This window comes from Xiphias gladius, chromosome 23 (genome assembly GCF_016859285.1).
Source record: "Xiphias gladius isolate SHS-SW01 ecotype Sanya breed wild chromosome 23, ASM1685928v1, whole genome shotgun sequence".
Taxonomy (NCBI): domain Eukaryota; kingdom Metazoa; phylum Chordata; class Actinopteri; order Istiophoriformes; family Xiphiidae; genus Xiphias; species Xiphias gladius.
This window is the reverse complement of record NC_053422.1, coordinates 18,926,825-18,941,926: the sequence shown is the minus strand read 5'-3', so window position 1 is coordinate 18,941,926 and position 15,102 is coordinate 18,926,825. Positions and strand designations below refer to the sequence as shown.

General features: G+C 42.8%; 1 protein-coding gene across 2 annotated transcripts; it reads right to left on the bottom strand.

The window, feature by feature from the left end:
* Positions 1-340: 340 nt before the first annotated feature.
* Positions 341-12,753, bottom strand: eda (ectodysplasin A). Of its 2 annotated transcripts, none has more exons than XM_040119123.1 (8): positions 12,178-12,753; positions 5,462-5,561; positions 3,606-3,644; positions 3,071-3,241; positions 2,695-2,729; positions 2,531-2,582; positions 1,793-1,923; positions 341-1,487 (listed from the first exon to the last, which is right to left on the bottom strand). In XM_040119123.1, the coding sequence occupies exons 1-8, from the start codon at positions 12,499-12,501 to the stop codon at positions 1,227-1,229; spliced, it is 1,113 nt and encodes a 370-aa protein (XP_039975057.1). In that variant the 5' UTR covers positions 12,502-12,753; the 3' UTR covers positions 341-1,226. The 2 variants fall into 2 exon arrangements, with proteins under 2 accessions (XP_039975057.1, XP_039975058.1); XM_040119124.1 differs by having other exon boundaries at positions 1,799-1,923.
* Between the last annotated feature and the right edge of the window lie 2,349 nt (positions 12,754-15,102).

The following is a 15,102-nucleotide window of genomic DNA, read 5'->3' as shown; positions in this document are numbered from 1 at the left end:
TCACACATCAGTTAACCCCGGAAACCTAACTGTTCAGTTTCAAAATTAGTTCCTAAATGAGGAACTATCTTCTCTCTGCCTCTCAAGATGGAATTCATTTAGATTGTATGAAAGTTATGACCAAATGCACTGATATTTTGAAACTTGAAGTCAAAGTAAAAGCCGCGTTTTAATAAAGACAAAGGCCTCACTCGAAGGACATCATCTGCTCTTGTCAGTACTTGTGCCAGCAGAGTCCAATATGAAATAGAAGTTTTAACCTTTTAAATCAATACCACCGGCTGCACAAACACAAAAGACAGACAAGTGCATTTAGACAGAAAAACATTTTAATCCATCCATCAACACCATTTACAAAAGTATATCCCATTTTATATACAATATATACAGAGACGTATAAACAACTATCATTTTTCCACATGGATTCATTCATATGGTAACCAAACAATAGCACTGTAACAAAACATATCACTGATATTCTGCAGGGATGTTGTAGTGCAAATGTGCGCAAAATATATAGTGCTGTTGCCCTGTGAATATCTTATAACTCCAGTTTTAATGGGTTCTCCTGGCTTTGCATAGATAGCTTTATACTCGCTTTGAACATTTATATGATCTTTTAATCATTTTATAGCCCAGGGGCATAAACCCCTTTCTAAACCACTCACTTATAACTGTTATTAAAACTGTTATAAATTAATTAAAAAGGCCAAGTATACAAACTGCAAATAAAACATTTCAAATAGTTGGTGTTTTTGGAGATACAAGATTATCATTCAACAGCACCTAAAGGAAGGAAATATTAAGTATCTGTCAGCGCAGTGTCTTTCCTTGTTATAAAGAGAGATGCTGTCTGTGTTGACACAAAATGGTGACTATAAATAGAAACGTTTGTTTGATGAGGAGATTTGACTCCTCAAGGCTGATCTCTTTGCACAGAATCAATGTGAGGGGAAGCATAACAGCCTATATTGTTCTTTTTTAATACAGAGCTGTGAAAGTGAACAAAAGTCACCCTGGGGCTTCCTCAACTTTAATAACCTCGAGGATTTAAGTGCCCACTAAACAGGGGCAAGACTCAGGCTAGAAGTTGCTTCTAAAAACAGATCTAATCAATTTCAGAAATCCTAGATCAGGCAGGGTGAGAGGACAGTATGACTCTGGACTGATTTGACCATCGTGAGCAACTTTTTCTTTTCTGTAGAGGCCTGTTGGCTGTGTAGTTATCAGTTCTGTCCAGCAGATGGAGCCTCTCCAAGTCTGACACTTCCCAGGAAGGTGGTGTGGTTGGTCATGCTGATGAGCGTGTCCTCATACACTATGCGTATGGAAATCCTCTGGCCAGCGCGAAGCAGGCTCACCCCAGCCGTGTAGCAGGTATTGAACTTGCGCTGGCCCGTCTCGATGCTGCAGGTGCAGCGGAGGAACGGGTTGGAGTCCACCATCACCTCATAGCTGGCAATGTCGGTGAAGTTGAGGTAGTACACCTGGTGGAGAGGGGGAGACACAGAATTCACAAAAGACTGAGAGGAATCGTCAAAACAAGTCAACACAATATTAAAGAGCTTATGTAAAGCTTGAAACAGCTGGAATATCAGAGTGGTCAACAAGGCTTTGAATTATGGAGCGTCAACATTTCGCCACAGGGAGAGGGGAAATAGAAATATGTGTTATAATATAACTCAAAACATCTATGGATAAGCAAAGCAAGCAGGTTTTTAAGCTTAACTACAGAACAACTGCCAGTTCTTTGGACTCTCAACTTCAAAGTTACGTCAAGGACCGTACTCACTTCTACCTGACTATATATGAAGTAGACACCGTCCAACAGCACCTCTAGCTCTCCAGAGCGAGGGTGCATTTTAAACACACGGTGGTGGATGGACACCATCTTCCAGTTCCTAAGGATGCCTTCAGACAGATCTAAACATGTCACAACAGACAAACAAGAGGCAAACGGTCAACATAAACAGATTTCGGCAGGGTTTAACACCAACAAGAGCTCAGCACTGCCAGAAAATACAGACCTGCTAATGATGCCTACATTCCTTTTAGACTGACTGACGAAAGATAACCTGAACCTGCTAGCATGCGAGGCTTCTGCTCCTGACCTGAGTTAACATGGGTTTGACTTATAATACAAGCCTATAATTGTTTGCTAATCCTGTCATAGCCATAGGATTACATTAGGGTTACTATAATCTTACATAATCTTTTAGTAAATATTGGTAGCAACATTTAGCCCATTAAACCATAAAATCTATAGGATTTCTGTAGGTGATCGCATTAACTTTCCATAAAGCGCCCAAATTAAGAAAACAATATCTGGAACATTGAATCTCTGGTGCTGACATATTTTAAATCAACCAAATGTTGCCAATCCACGGTTTTGAGGTTGAGCAGGCATGTTTATTAGTACAGTCGCAGTTCCAGATCTTTCACAAAGAGCATTGACAGGGATTAAGCATGTTTATTGTTTTGTGTCAAACATGGTGGTGTAACTAAAACTGAGGATAGTCAGAAGACCCACCTTCTCTCACTTGGATGGTTGTTTCCTGCCCTTGTAAATGAACCACTGCAGGCTGAAAAACAAAGATCTCTGGTGACTAATCTGGATACACAGTAAAACCGGAGAACGGCTGTTTCATCAGTGATTTTGTGTGGGGTGAAATTAAATTTCAACAGGTGACACACCTGGAATTCCTTTGTGTTTGTCTTATCGAGAACCCCTGCAACAATAAAAGAAACATGATAAAATTCTGGCCTTCAACACGGCTGAGGAACAAAGAAGAGATGAAGATTAAAACAAAACAAACACTGACATAGTTTGAAGATAAATCACTGCTTTTCTAAACAATGTTTGACATCCTGCATCAGAAACTCTCACTACCAATTTCATTGATTTGGACAACTTGAGCCCCCTTCCGGTGTGGGAATATGTCTACATGCAGGAAAATACTGTAATCCAAGAACAAATCTCTCAATTTGCGGTGTTTTCAAGATCTCTGGCCCGAGTCTTGGCTATCTCAGTGGGTTATCGTGTCATTTATTTCTATTCCAAGTTTTATACCTGCTGGACCTTGAGCGCCCGGAGGTCCCTGTGGCCCAGGAGGTCCGGGGGGTCCCGCTGGCCCCACACCGATGCTTCCTGGAATACCGGGGATTCCAGGGATGCCCGGTGGCCCCTGTGGGCCCGGGGGACCAGGGGGACCAGGGGGGCCCGGCACAGACCTTTTCTTCCCTGTAAAGACAGAAAGCAAAATGGGTGGCAAACTAAAAAAAACTGAGCAGGTTAATATTTTGACAGTCAAATCAGTTTTATTTATAAGGCCTGAAATTTCAAATTTCCCTCCAAGGGCTTTACAGTCTCTACAACATCTGTACAGACTGTAAATTCTGACATGAAGAACGGCAACAGACAGGAATGATGTCAGAATTCTTTCATGACGGACAGAGTCATATTGAGGTATCGAAAGCTTGTCATTCACTTTAAGCAAACACTGTTATTGAGTGTTGGATGACATCTCAAGAACACTGCCAGAAAGTAGACAGCAGGTAGCATTATAACCAGTGACGAATACAGTTTAGGCTGAATTTTGAATTACCTTTTTTCTTCTCTTTCCTTTTTTCCTTTCCAGTCGATTCTGTAAGAAACAAAAACAGTGTGATTAAGCATGAAATGGTCTCCTGAAGAATTATGATCTCAGATAACATCTCGAGTATCCAGCTCATTCCATGTAGGTATCCTAAATAGCCTAAAATAACAGATTCAGATGTTGTGCGCTGTACACTGGAGTGGAGGTATGTCAGTCTGTGGTATCTTGTAGTGTAGTAATTTGTAAGTGTGGTTTCACCTCCTCTGTATGAACAAGTGCCTTAAGCATTCACAGGCAGTGGAACTGGAGAAGATCATTAGAGAGATACTTTATCCTGCCAAAATCCTTTTCTTTGAATTAAGCCCAGATGGAGAATGCAGATGAAAGTGTGTGTGTGTGTGTGCGCGAATGGATGTTGGTGGGGCATCTATGTCAGTGCTTGAAAGACAAAATGCACTTAGTGTGCTGCTGCGTGTGTGTCTGTGTGTGTGCGCTCTGTGTGCAGCTGAAGAACCCTTTTCAAAAAGCCGTCTCGCTGTTTTTGTGTTTACCATGTCATTACAACTACAAAGGCCATTTAACCTTAAAACCTCACAGTTTGAGTCTCCCTGAAACATATGGCCAGTGTTTCTCCTCTGGCTAAATGACTGGATGCATCCGCATAGATTTCTCTTAACGAGCAGCCCTATCTGGAATCTGGTGCCCGTTAGGAGCACACACACACACACACACACACACACACACTCACGTACATACACACGACACATGCACACAAAAACACACATCTAAGGCTGAGATTACAAAAGCCTTTGTCTGTGCGCTGAGAGCAGAGGAGAGACCTGGGAATGATTAGTGTTTAGAGGCTCGGGACTTTACTGATTTATGTAGAAAGTCTCAAAGGTGAGTTTTTTCTTCTAATTTAAACACAATCACTAAACTTCCCCCCAAGTATTCAGTGTCACGCCACAGACATTGGAATGCCTTGTGATCATGCTGCACTTGTTGCACTCAGACATGAAACTTCAAAGGCTTTGCTTTTTTATTTGCATAGCTCACATTCTAAACAAAAACTACAAAAGCAAATTCAGATATATTGGCCATATGGTTTTCTGTGGAGCTATTGATTACGATAAATCAATTTCGGAGGAATTAATGAAAGATGTCCACCTGGTTCTCTAAATGGACTGCATAATTCTCAAAAGCGATTTTTTTTTTGGTCTTATTTTCTGACAGTTCAGGCCTGACCAATAACACAGCTGGATTCCAAAGCCTTAATCTGCTTAGTTGACAGATACAAAAGATATTTCGTGGACCTGATATTTTGAGACAGGGGGAAATCAACGTGGGCTTCGCTATCTGTTTCAAATTGGTGAAACCCTCCTAAAACCCTTGTTGGCCTTGTTTCCTATCCAAGTAATAATCAGTCCCATTCCATTTAATCTCTTGCTCTATAAACTCGGCAACATTATGTGGTGGAACTGCTTTGTTAAGTAAGCACAGAGCAGTAAAAAAATCTATTCCACAGAAAAGTGAGAAACCATTAACAAACTGTTTTCAAAATTTAACAGCCTTAAGCTCACCATAAGCCTGTAATTTACACTGTACTGAATCTCTTCCAAACAAACAAGAGTTACAAAAACCAGTACCCAGTACTTGACCAGGCTGTTGCCAAGTAAATATCCAGAAAATAGACTGATGCAGGTGCACCAGAGCATAGTTTGTGTTTTTTTTTTTTTTCATTAAATGTACTGAATTTGAAGTTAAAGCCTGAAAAATAACAACGTTTAAATATCAGCAAACATCTATGTCAAGGTGTTAAGATAATAGACCCTACATGACGATAAACCCAAAAGCACTGCCTGTACCTGTCTCTGGCTGCTTGCCGGGACTCCTTTTCGCTCGCTGAGTTATGCCCCTGCTATCCTCTGTGGCATGGGAGTCGCTATTTCTGTGCAGTAACCTCTCCTGGTGAAAAACAAGAAAATATTAATGAGTACGGAAAAATTCCGATATCAGAAAATTCAAGACTGATTATTCACTTTGAACACAGAGACTCTCCTCAGAATGTTAATACCAGTCAAAGACCACCCTTACATTGATTCCATGAGGCAAACAAAAGCAATGAGTGATGCAAGTTTTTGAGAGCAAAACCCATATTACGAGTGGCCTTTCTACCCTTGGGGTATAATGTTTGCACCGAGACAACTTTGGGCATTTGAAAAGATGTGAGACACTGTTAGCCAGCACATTCATTAGCGACCAAGTCATTGTCTGTCCCATTGGGGCTGTAAACCATCCTGTAACCCAAGTCACTTTTGTCTGCGTTTCTGCTGTTTGGGAAAGTCACCTGGTCACGACTGCTCCAAAATTCACCTTTTTATACAAAAGGAGGGCATGAATTGTGGTTAATCTGAGAGGAATACCCATTCACATGGCACCTGGTCCCAACCCATTTCTGAGGTAGCTTGAATAAGCCAAAACAACGGAGTCGAAGAAAAGGATCTGATGGAGCTGGTCTGAGCTCATGCCTAAAAACAGGAGAAAAGCTATGCTACAGTGTTGGTGTGTTCCCATGGGCGAGTAAGTGGCGGGACAAACCAAATGCCTGTGTTCTTATGTGACTGGTTCTGGTTGACCTACATTCACATGAACTCTTTAGGACATGCTGACCTGACTCTAGCACGCTCAAGACGTGACTGGCTCTGACAACAAAATGTTTTGTACTAAGGCTTCAGGATTTAAAAACGTAGATTTTTCAAAGTCGCTTTCTGTCTGTTCTGAACAGACAGTTTTCTGATCACATCTTTGGAGGATTCCACGAACCCTGTTGACAGAGAAACCCGGCACTGGAAACACAACGAGACCACCCAAAGCCTTCTTTTTTTGTCATGCCTCGCAGTACAAAAGATCGCTTTCGGTCACACTTTGGAGTGTCAGCGTAAATAATGGTAAGAGTGCGAGGTATGAAGGCCCCCAATGGCTGAGGACAGACGACCAGACAGCTTGTATTCTGCTGGACATCTGCTTGGAGTTTGTTTAACTGAAATGTCCAAAGCAGTGACACGTGCAGCACCTTAGCATGGATCAAAAGATAATAAATAACAATGTATCATTCAGTCTTTCTGCTAGGAAAGAGACAGACACGCTTGGTGACAAACACTTTGACCTCTCTTTTTTTCATGGTGGGTTTACCCCAGTTGGGGATACGAGATTCCATATTCCATGTTTCCATCTGTGATGCTCAAGTAAAAATAGTATTAACCCCCCCCCAACCCGACAGCGAGAAATCTCCTTCTCCCGAAAGCAGTGTGAACTCCCAGTGCCTCTTTGTGTGGTTTCTAGGCAGAGCCACTGAAAGACAGACAAGAAAAGTTATGTTTCGAGTTTCTTCTATACCTCGTCTCAGATGTGGGAACTCCCCCTTGGGGTGAAGGATGACCTGTATGATGTCAAACACCCCCTGCCAGCCGTGCTGGGCAAGCTCAAAGTAGTTAAAGTCTACATCCCTGACCAGCTGCCAACCATGTCTGACCTTATAAGCACAGAAATTCCAGCCTGACGGAGGAGTATGTGTGTGAATGGTTTATCGACACACAGACCTCCAGATGTTCCCGCGAGCAGCGACGTTTGCTGTTCATTTGGTGCGCAGGTGTCTCCACATCTCCTCTCCAGCTGTTGGCATATAGGGGGCTTTTACCTCTCAAAGGATTCTGGGTGTATGTTCAGGCATATGGCATTACACTTTCGTCTGTTCTGACAGCCAAACATGATTCAACAGCCAATTTCTGGCCCACGATTAAGCTCCAGCACAGCGACAAAAAACAAACAAGCAATCTGCTAGGCTACTACCAAACTGGTGCGGCTGGCGGTTTAGATGAAGCCAAGAGAGTGATTTAAAAAAAAAAAAAAAAAAAACAACAAAACACACACACAAAAAAAAAACAAAAACAAAAACGTATCCCGCTATACAACTATGAGAAATGGTTTTGCGCCCGTGGTTGCTTTATTTCACTTCATTACAACATTTACAGCCTTCGTACCCTTCAAAGGCACGCAGAGTTACAGTAAATCGGGATGACAACGTGTTGGTATGTATGCCAAGTGCCAACTATTGAGTAAACCATTCTTTTTCAGCACAAGGGGGAAAAATGCTATTAATTAGAGGGCTTTCAAATCTTCAAAGCGTTGGGAGTGCTGTTGTGCTCAGAGGACACGATTCCCTGTTGCTCTGTGAGGATATGACTAAAATTCAGTCACCCCAGGGATGTGTAATTTTCTATCACAAGACTCCTTTTTTGGCCCTATTAGCACTTACTAATACAATGGCTTGTATTTCTACCCATTTCTGCGCTTATACTACTGAAATTCCCTGACATTCGTAACATTTCAAGCTGATTATGGTAATAAAAGCTACACCTAGTATATTTTTAAACCGTCATGCCTTCAGTCCTGCTTCTGGCTCACACTTTCTCCGCAGATACAGATACTCCTGGCTGCAATAGCGCCTCTAACTTTCACTGCTGTTCCAAGATTTAGTCACTAAATTGCGGCCGAGAATGTGAGGGTACAAAAGTTGAGGAGGTGAAACTGAGGGGCCGGTGGCTGAGGGTGCCGGGTGCAGACTGGGTGCCCATCACTGCTGTACAGGCATTACTAACTTTAATGGCACGCATACTGTGTGAGAGCTGAAGGCTCATGATACTCCTGTGATTCACACTCCTGGACAAAACAAGGACGGCGTGTTTTCTTCTTGAATATCACCAAAAAGGAGTGTCCCTACATCAGCCAGTATCAGACGCTTCTCCCTGGAAGGCCATGTGTTTTAAACCATAACTTGGGTAATTTAATACCAGCAACCATAGATTGTCATCTAAAAAAGCTGTGGATCTCAGCCTAAGGGAAATGTTGCCTGTCAGCAGCCAGTCACAATTCCGATTATTGCAACACTTGCTGGCAAGGTGATGCCGAGCTGAATGCCTTGAGAATTTATCATTTTGGTACATGTTTGCGACTCTGGACTTAATCTTTACTGGGCGTCTACTTTGTCTGTCTGTCGAGACAGTTCAGTCTTATACTGCATGGAAAAGTTTGCTGCCTCATATCTCTGAAGTTTCTACCTCCTGTGCCTTGTGCTTTTTATGACACTTGTGGCCATACCGATTAAGCCCTGATATGTGGGCTCGCTCTATCTCTACACGATACTGCTGTTTTAACCACTCGTGCATTGGTCACAATTAAAGTAGATGAGGGTGACAGCCCACTCCGGCACCCCAGAGCATGTACGCTGCTGAGGACTTTGTGTCCCATCAAACTGACTTTTTTAATAGCCGTTAACTAGACTCCAGATGTTTCAGCATCTGTTCTTTGTGAGACTTTGAAGGCATACATCAGAGAAAATTATTTCATATAATGGTTATAAGGAAAATATTAGGCTCAAGAATAAAACGCTATCTGAGCTAACACAATTCTGTGGATTGAATTTTATTATGCTTTCCTTACTGAGGTCGGCCGACTGTGAGTGGCACTCTTATTCAGTCATGCCCTGCATCACACGCGTACCTTGCACTTTAGAGCAACACACGCTTGGGAGGGGCTTTTTACTGTTGGGAACTGCGCAGATCTGCTGGACAGCTGGGATTTACTGCCTTGCTCAAGGGCATACCAACTGAGGCTGATGAGGGGACGACTGTTTGTTCACTTCCCAAACCCAGATCATAAATGACCACATCATCTGCTCTCATTAAGAAGCAACTACAAGGATCTGAAAGAGTGTGAGATGTTAAGTGGTACATAATGTTTAATGGCATGTCAGAAATGAGTGAATTTCTCCAACAAAGACCTCAATTAAATGTTACAGTGAGTATTATTGCTAGGTAAACCTCTGAAGATCTATAAACCTTTCAATTGCCAGTTTAGATAACAGGACAATATTGTTTCTATTTCTGGGCCAACATCTGAGAAAACAGATAAAATAAAAGCTCCTTAGACACCCTGTCTGGTATAGACGGGCTCAAATTCTGTTATATTATCACAAATTTGGTCTGATAGCATTTGCTGTTTTGCCTTATTTCATTTCCCTCACTTCATCCCACAAACCAAGTTACAGGCAGTCCCTCTTCTGTTCACAGAGAGATTCTGAAAACTGATTAGGGACTTGCAGTATTATAGCTCGTAGAGCAAGGATCCTTATTTGGGGGTTTTAACCAGAATCACTTTCCTTCAGATCAGGTATGTATCTACAAATTCTAAATCTCAGTGCAAAATGACTGGCCTTAACTGCTCCACTTAAGTGATAGACTGTAAAACAAGTGACGGGAGGAGGCTAGAGTACAAGACAGAAATGGGATAACATGGATTACAATCTGATCAAAAATAATACTGAACCAAAAATTGAAATTCAATATCACCAGACTAAAACTAAATTTGCCTCCAGAATAAATACAGAACTATTTGTTTTTTTTTTCATAACAAACCTATTCATTAAAACATTTGCACCTTGGCCCAGTACAAAGATAAAACCTTTGCTGCTATTGACGAGAAGGTTTTCAAATTTACAGCTTAATCCTCATTTCCTTTTCAATTTTTTTTCCAATTAAAAAGAACCTTCATCCTCCTTGATACCATGATCTCAACTGAGCAAAAGTTCCCTTTCCATTCAGACAGTTATGAAAAAAAAAAAAAAAAGGTCTGGATTTCCATTGGTTGAACCGTTTACCAAGGATGACTCATGTTCGACACTGACCAGCCCAGTTGAAAACTATCTGACATGAACTAAATTTGGTGTGCAAAGCTATTTTTACATGATGAGGAACACCAGCACTTGTATTTTTCAAAAATGAAACTCAACCACAAAGCGGAATAAGTCTATCTGAACAGTGGTTACACAGTGGTATTATATGATGACAAAGCCTGTGCACTCTATGTCAGATGTGTGTCTACATTGTTTGTATATTTGTTCCTATAGCTGATTACTTTTTGCTGTTCTTTGTTTTCGAGGAAGACTTTTTCATGTTCTGTTACACTTGTCTGTATACCTGCACATCACATCAAATTTCACTGATGCTGCTGAAGTGCCTTTGAAGAGGACTTGTGTGAAAAATCCAATAAACAATTTTTAGCTCTACAAAAGGGATTCTTCAAAGGAAATGCCTGAAAAGCTAACAAGTGCGGCCGCAGCGTCCAAATGCCACATGCTCCTGTTTCTCCAACTATGTAAACTGTGGGATGTGTAATCAGAGTTGTTTAATGCAGACATCTGGCAAGGACAGCATCACAGCGCTGTTAAATATTTACAGCTGGGCTACAGTCTTTCACCTCATGAAGCGTCACCATCTGGGTTGAATACCAGGCCCATCTCACTCGGCTCTAACCAGGGAAACCACGGCTATCTAAAATAAGCTTAGCAGAGGACACACTGAGGACTAAATGAATAGGCTGCGCTTCCCACTTGTGAAAGGAAAATGATACAGAGCAAGCCCCAATACTAGCACTGGATCCTGAAATTCATTCCTACAGAAAAATAAATGCCTCCATCCTAAATCGCCTCAATTCCTCTGAGGCAAGTCAGTTGACAGTTCCGCACAACTGAACGTCCGGCCAGTGCCCCTGCACATAGGATCTTTTTCTATGCGAAGAAAAGGTTACACAACCGGTGACATATGAGCTAATTGAGCAAGCAATGCAGAGCACTGACCTACACTTGGTCCCTTTGTACTGATGAAATTAGGGAGTGTGTGGTGGTGGTGGTGGTGGTGGGTGGGCTGTTGCCAAAGCCACAGACAACACAGTGAACATTCAATCAGTCCGCTGCCAGAAAAGAAAACACATGTGCGATGAGGCTGGCTCTGCTCCAAGTACCAACTGCCCCCATCTAAGTCCTGATGAATTTACATCAGCCCCCGGGCTTTGCACCTGCTGGTGATCCAGTTCAGTTTTCCGTCCACCTGCTCAGGCACACAGACTGACCTGTCTCTGTCAATGCAGCTGGGCAGCCCGCCTAAGTTTGGAGCATGTACCCCTGTCTCCTCAGGGGGAGACAAATTGGGTTCAGTGTGGTTTGATTAAAGAAAAAATAACTCGCTTACAGCTAAAATGGCTTTAACTGTGGGTTGTTGTTGTTTTTTTTTTTTTTCGAAGAGCAGATTCTTGTTTTATGAAGGTAAAATTTGGACCATACCTCCAAAACTTCCCTGATATAACCCCCCCCACCCACCACCACCACCCCACCCCGGATGTGTTCGGCACTGGCCAGGTGACATACTTAAAGTTTTCTACCTTTGTGCATCTCTCGTGTCCGCGAGGCGGAATCTCGCACACGGGAGCGCTATTTCAAAACACGCCTGTGTAGAAACGGAGATGGCAAAACGTCGTGGCAGGCTACTGTAAACTAAGTTGCCCAGAAACATGCCATAACAGAGCACAGACATAAAACCTGACACCGTGATACGGGAACGGGCGGACTGAACGGAGGTGAATGAACACGAACTGCCTCCGTGCGAGGAATGACAACAATGCATTTTCTTTTCTTTCTTTTTTTTTTTTTTTGTACATTTTTTCTTTTCTTGGATCTTTTTTTTTTTACCTCATGACCCTCTCCGCCGCGGCTGCCGCCGGAGTCCGGTCGCGGCTGGCTGGGCGCGAGCACCGCCGCCGGGTCAGCCAGGTCACTCGCGGCAAGTGTCAACATGGAGTCCCGCTTCTGGTGGATAATTTCCCTTTTGACCTCGGACCGCAGATCCAAATAGCAGACGAGGGTGACAGCGTGCAGAGACAGCGACAGCAGGAATAATCCCAGGAAGACGACACCGCTGCTCCGACTCCGGCACTTCTTGGTGCACGTGCAGGGAGCCGCTCTGGGCATCACTTTGTCCGGGAAATCCTCCGCGGGTGAACCATCGCATGCCATTATCAGACGGGGCGCGAGTCAGACGCTCTTTATCTCGGCATAATCGGCTCGGTCGTCTCGCGCGGGCCGCGGCTATTCATTAACGTGGAGACTCATAGGTGCAGCAGCGGCAGGTCGGTACAAACTTCTTCGAGTATCTGTAGTAACAATGGAGACCCGCCCCCCTCCGCTGTGATTGGCCCGGGACAATTACGAGCCCACGACGATCGGAGCAGGAGGTTGAGGCGGTGTGCCTGCACCAGGTGCAGTAGCTGAGCGACACCCAATGGACAAAGCGAGGTGCTGCGCCCCCTTTGAAATGCTGATAATGAGAGGATGCTGTGAGAAGGAGAATATTCCCAGAATTCTTGATATCTGTTTGTTGTTCACAACGCTGCGTGATTATTATTCACCACTTTTGAGGCAGGAACACATTTCGTGACCTTCTCCAGTGATTGATTCTCTGTTATGTGAGTGTGAATGGGAAGAGGTGGTCACTTATGTAATTTAAATTGTTTCTGCATGTGTTTTATGTGTTTTAGGTTTTGGACACGCTATTTTTCATGGGTGTACTTTGTTTGGCACTTTGTTTTGTTGTGTGGGTGGCACATGGAGTGGTGGTCCTGTGTGAAGAATTGATTCAAAACCCTGGTAAATATTGCCCAGTGTTGTTGTTGAAAAAGGGCAAGTGGTTGATGATTTCATCATATCATCAAAGAGTGGAAAAGTATTGCATATTATGTTCTTAAACAGACTGCAGTGTTTCCCATTTATCGCCTAGACTGTAGCGTCTAATTTGACCCGCCACAGTTTCGTATTAAACCAAAAGCATTTTTACACTTCTCATAATAACAAAAAAATCTCTAACGTAGTGTTTTCGCCGTCGCCTCGGCATAACGGAAGTTATCATCAACAGTTAATGTTAATCTAACGTTAGCTAAGTTACCTAACGTTAGGCCTCAAGTATACTCTCTTGCGGGTAGTCACACGGACAGCTAAGGACACATAGTTGCATCCTTGTTGTTATTATACTACTTTTCTAGTCCGCATGGAGTCTGCGAGTCAGTTGGTGCCCTTGTAATATGTTTATGATTGAATTACTACTCGAGCAAAAAATGGGTCACAAGAGCACAAAGTTCCTCATAGAGCTAGCCTCTTAATTTTGCTCTCAAAGTGCACCAGATCGATGCATTTAACTTTCAAATGTACGTCCAGTATGATGCCCCCGGACCCTGCTAGAGGGTCTGAGGTCCACCCACCACAGTCTCACAAAATCCTGTGAGAAACACTGCAGACTCCATATTATATAATTATATTTAATTGCATCTGGACCCTGTCAGGCTCAACAGTAGGGTAGCAGGCCTGGAAGAGAGTCAATGTCACGGTGAGGCCAGCACCGCTCTGTGTACAACACCATCAAAAACTCTAAACACGTGTCACTCAGCTGGACTCAGGGAATAGTTTGACATTTATGTTGCCAACAAGCCAGCTGAGGACAATGCTTTAACAAGATTGAATGTGGCACTGTGGTTTCTACATTTTCAACATTCAAAGCCAACCTTAGTTTCCGTCTTTTCATATGTAGACACTTTGATCTCTGAAGCAATGAACCAGAGGTAGCCTTCGGATCAGTTCGTCCTTGAAGCTTGAGATGATGAAACTGGTGCAGTGAGCAGGGCTGAAACTTAGGGGCTTGATGGATCGCCAACTTAGATTAGTTTTCGGGCAAGTGCCACAAAACATCTGTCTTTATTTCTTTTGGATGAAACCTGACATTTGCATGCACTTGACCTACAGAGAGGTACGGTGTTTCATAATATGAGCCTACGCCGACAGACGCTGAGTAATTGTTGGTTTTCACTTGGTATTGTGGAAGGAAATAATAGAGAGGAATGACTTATGGATATCAGAAAAGGGTATTTCATCACTGTGAAATGTTTTCAGCATGACGGTGATTACTATGAGAAGGTGACGATCTATTGTTATATTTCTCTAAGCTGATTCTGTCCTTACTGTCACTGCATCACAGTCTCTGTCTCCTCAGCACGATCAGTTTCATTCCTACACTCGTGTGTAGGAAAAAGTGATTCTAGTCAGCTGCCACTGAAGGGCAGCATTGCCAAGCCATAAATCAATAACACTAAATACCAGTGTCCTGATGAACTTGAACTTGAAACATAAAATAGCTTCATATTGGTTGAATAATTGTATTTTGTGTTTTGTATGTATAGCTTTATATAGTTTCTCTGTCGACTATTGATCTCAAATTAAGCATCCTCCTTCGCTCTCTCCCGGGAAGTCATTTTTCCATTGTTAGAATATAAGATAGTGAAATCGGAGAGAGAGAGAGACATTCAAAGTAACCCTCATAAGGCCTGCGACGGAGGGCTCAGCCTAAGCATGTTTGCCACGCTTTTCATCCAAGCAGCAGACACAATGACTTTGAGAAGCAGATAATTCAGGACTGGAATAGTTAGGCACATGCATCTCCCATAATTTCGACCCATTTTTAAGCATAGTTAGTGTATATATGATGAGTTGCTTTAGGCTATGTCCTCTATCAAATTTCATTTGTCGTTGTTTGTTTTTGTGGGAAGAAGAGGTCGGGCAGCCCTGAGGTAA

Bases quoted from the DNA above. Each gene is read 5' to 3' on its own strand.
- eda (XM_040119123.1), bottom strand. From the start codon at position 12,501: ATGGCATGCGATGGTTCACCCGCGGAGGATTTCCCGGACAAAGTGATG. The intron at 3,242-3,605 runs GTAATTCAAAAT...CTGTCTTTACAG, and splicing joins AAGGAAAGAGAAGAAAAAAG to GGAAGAAAAGGTCTGTGCCG. The intron at 2,730-3,070 runs GTATAAAACTTG...TTATTGTTGCAG, and splicing joins GGGCGCTCAAGGTCCAGCAG to GGGTTCTCGATAAGACAAAC.